At 54.4% G+C, this 3,022-nt stretch overlaps 1 protein-coding gene across 1 annotated transcript in view; it reads right to left on the bottom strand.

Moving 5' to 3' along the window:
* LOC110400320 (maestro heat-like repeat-containing protein family member 2B) overlaps window positions 1,464–3,022 on the bottom strand; it is a 1,987-nt gene continuing 428 nt past the window's right edge. Inside the window, exons 2-6 of the mRNA XM_021400149.1 lie at window positions 2,833–3,019; window positions 2,521–2,630; window positions 2,121–2,273; window positions 1,708–1,862; window positions 1,464–1,552 (exon numbers count right to left, since the gene is read on the bottom strand). Coding sequence (XP_021255824.1) covers window positions 1,498–1,552; window positions 1,708–1,862; window positions 2,121–2,273; window positions 2,521–2,630; window positions 2,833–3,019 — 660 coding nt within the window. The 3' untranslated portion in view covers window positions 1,464–1,497. The remainder of the gene's footprint in view (window positions 1,553–1,707; window positions 1,863–2,120; window positions 2,274–2,520; window positions 2,631–2,832; window positions 3,020–3,022) is intronic.

The following is a 3,022-nucleotide window of genomic DNA, read 5'->3' as shown; positions in this document are numbered from 1 at the left end:
CGAAAATCATAAAACCATGACAAACAGGCTGCCCAGAAAGACTGTGGGTGCTCCATCCCTGGAAGCGTTGAAGACCAGGTTGCACGGGGCCCTGGGCAACCTGGACCAGTACCAGATCTGGAGGTTGGTGTCCCTGCCTGGGGCACGTTGGTTGGAACTTGATGATTCTCGGGGTCCAGGACAGCCTGCAGTGATCAGGTGCAGAGCATGGCCAGACGAGCACGGTGACCAGCAACTCATGTACATACAACTGCCCCCTTTCGTCCATTTTTCCCTCCTCTCCAGCCTCTCCTTCACGTTGTTTGCGATCTCAAGATGCTCTGTTCTACATCCCAAGCAACAATTGGGGTGGACAGAGTTGGTCAGAGGTGCCTCTAGAGCCTTTCCCCAGCCCCCTGCAGGGTCCCTCCTCTGGCAGCACAGGGAAGGGCCAGAGTTCCCCAGCCCAGGGGCCGCTGGTTCTTCCACGAACGGGCAACAGCAGTCTTTCATCGCATAACCCAGCGCTGCCTCGTCGCTATAAAGTCCACACGGGATTTTGGAAACGTCTCAAACAACGAACACGGCTGTTGTTCCACAACAGGGGAGGTGATGTGCAGTGGTGAAATGTCAGCACCTTCAGCAGTGGCCGTCCCCTGCCGCCAGCATGGCATGCAGGCACGTACACAGCAGGGGCAAGGCCAAGTGAAGCAAAAGAGGAAGGAGGAGAATGAGAGGGGTGCAAGAGAGCATGAGCATCAAGCAGAGATGATGCACCCTGGAAGGGTGCTGCTAGAGAGGCAGCTGGCCTCAACCTGCTGCTCGGAGAAAGGAGGTCGAGGGTGAAGGAGGCACAGAGAAATGAGAGGGAGGCAGGCAAGAACAGAACGCTTCATCTGACGTGGAGAAAGATGAGCTCTGCAGGGCTAATTCTTTGCCTGCCAATACAAGGAAATGGAAATGCGCCGTGGAGGAGGATGCAAAAAAATAAGTAAGCAGCTGGATAAAGAAAAACATATGAAATGAGCAGAGTCAAATGTGGAAATAGAAGCGAGCAGGAGTGAGAGGACCCATGGTAAACCACCTGGTTACACCGAAGGGAATTCTCCAAGAGTTCGGAGAACAACAGACCTGCACCTCTAAGTCAAAAGTTAGGAAGAGCCCAGTATTACTGTAGTTCTCTGACTGTGAACTACAAAGTAACCTGTTTTGGCAAGCCATGTGTTTGGACGGTATTCTGCAGGAGACACAACATGTCCACAGCAGGGGTTCTGGCGTCCAGTTGAAATGCCCACGCCTGTGCAGCCACAAGCTCTGCTGCGGGACGTTTGCTCCCCTTGCAGACCAGTGCATGGCGTAACTGGTATGGAGAAGAGACGGTCTACAGCAGCTATTAAAATGAGGACTTGGTAAAAAAAAATACTCTTTCCACTTCTTAACATTTTTAAATTTAAAATTTTTAATTTTTAATAAATAATACAAATTTTTTAGCTCGGCTTTCCTGTTCTTTGCATTCCTCTACCGGCTCCCCTCTCGAAGAGAAAATGCTCTTATTCTTTTCCTCCACGTGTCACTAGAAAAAGGAGAGTCTCAAGTTGTGGCTGAGTAATTTTTGCCCCAAACAGACTTTGAGAGGAAAAAAGAACAGCTGCTTCCTCCCAGCATCCCTCTGACGGAGGCAGGCTACAAGTGTGACCACAGCAACAGCAGAGGCAGTAGTGCCCATACCTGTCTGTGGGCTCAAGCAGCCGGAAGAAGTTGTCAATCGCGAGCTCTGCGTGACAGCGTGTGAGGATGACCACCGCCTGGCACAGGATGGGCAGGAACACGCTCTGCTGCATGGAGCGCACGCAGCTGCGCAGGATGTAGAGGATCAGTGGCACCTGCCACAGAAGAAAGGAAGAAAGAATGACTTGCTGCATCCCTGACTCTGCAGGGCCTGAGCAAGGACATTCAGCGCGTGAGCAATGCCGGCTCCCTTGACATGCTGCCAAGGCCTAAGCCTACATTTCACGCCAACCCCCCTGTCCAAGCCCCAGCTCTGCGCTCAGGCTGCGCTTCTTTAGCACAAGAGGCAAGCGGCACAAGGCATAGTGCAACAGACAGACAAAGTCCAAAGCACTTGCAAGAAAGTCTCTTACGTCCCAGTGGATGTCCTTTCCATACATCTGCAGAAAGGTGATCATCCACTTCCCAGCAGCACGCGCACGCGTCCCTTTGGCTTCCCGGAAGGTCTCCCTGATGGCCGTCATGAAGTCCACGGCGTGTTCCAGGGGGAAGCTGCTGCAAAAGACCTGCAGCGAAAGGAGGAGCGGGACAGATCCCATCACTGCTCTGCGGCTGCTCTTCAAAACAGAAAGCAGTCTCAAGGGCATTCTTAGTTCAGCAGCTTGCCGGTCATTCAGGCGGCCGTCACAATGCTCCTGCCGCCCGTACCCTGCTATTTGTACATCAGGTGGTCGAGCCTTCTCTCAGCTTCTCCTCCTGGTGTTTGCTTACATGCAAAGCCTGATCCCGTCACTCATTTTTGGGTCCACTTACCCTCGCGATTTTGGATGAGGACTGGAGCTGAGAGATGGTGCTGCAGGCATTCAGCCCCTCACACAGGCTCCCGATGTCTCCTGTCTCGATGACTCTGTTGGTCGCCTTGGCTGGAAAGAGCACGGGGAGAAAAGGGAAGTCATGCTTCTGGAAACCGAACCGCTTGCCACGGGGGAGAGACAGAGGACAGGGTGGGGCTAAGAAGGCAGCTGCGCACGGGGCCTCTACCTCCTGTGAACAGGGCCCTGCCCGCGGGGTCCTGGTAGTGCTGCGGAGGAGAGCAGAGGGCTGGCGCACGCCCGCTCTACTCACCTTGCATTCGCAGAAGGGAGCTCAGGCAGGTGACGGCCAACTGGCGGGACGTGGGCATAGGGTCACACGTCAGCGGCGCCAGCAATCCCACCAAGGAGCCAAAGTGCTTGCAGGCATCTCCTCTCTGCAGGGGCGAGAGGCAGCAAAAAGGCTGTAGGCGGCCCCAGCTCTCCCTAGCTTCTCGCGCCTG

Source organism: Numida meleagris, chromosome 1 (genome assembly GCF_002078875.1).
Source record: "Numida meleagris isolate 19003 breed g44 Domestic line chromosome 1, NumMel1.0, whole genome shotgun sequence".
Classification (NCBI taxonomy): Eukaryota; Metazoa; Chordata; class Aves; order Galliformes; family Numididae; genus Numida; species Numida meleagris.
The sequence above is the reverse complement of the archived record's forward strand: the minus strand, read 5'-3'. Positions and strand labels throughout refer to the sequence as shown.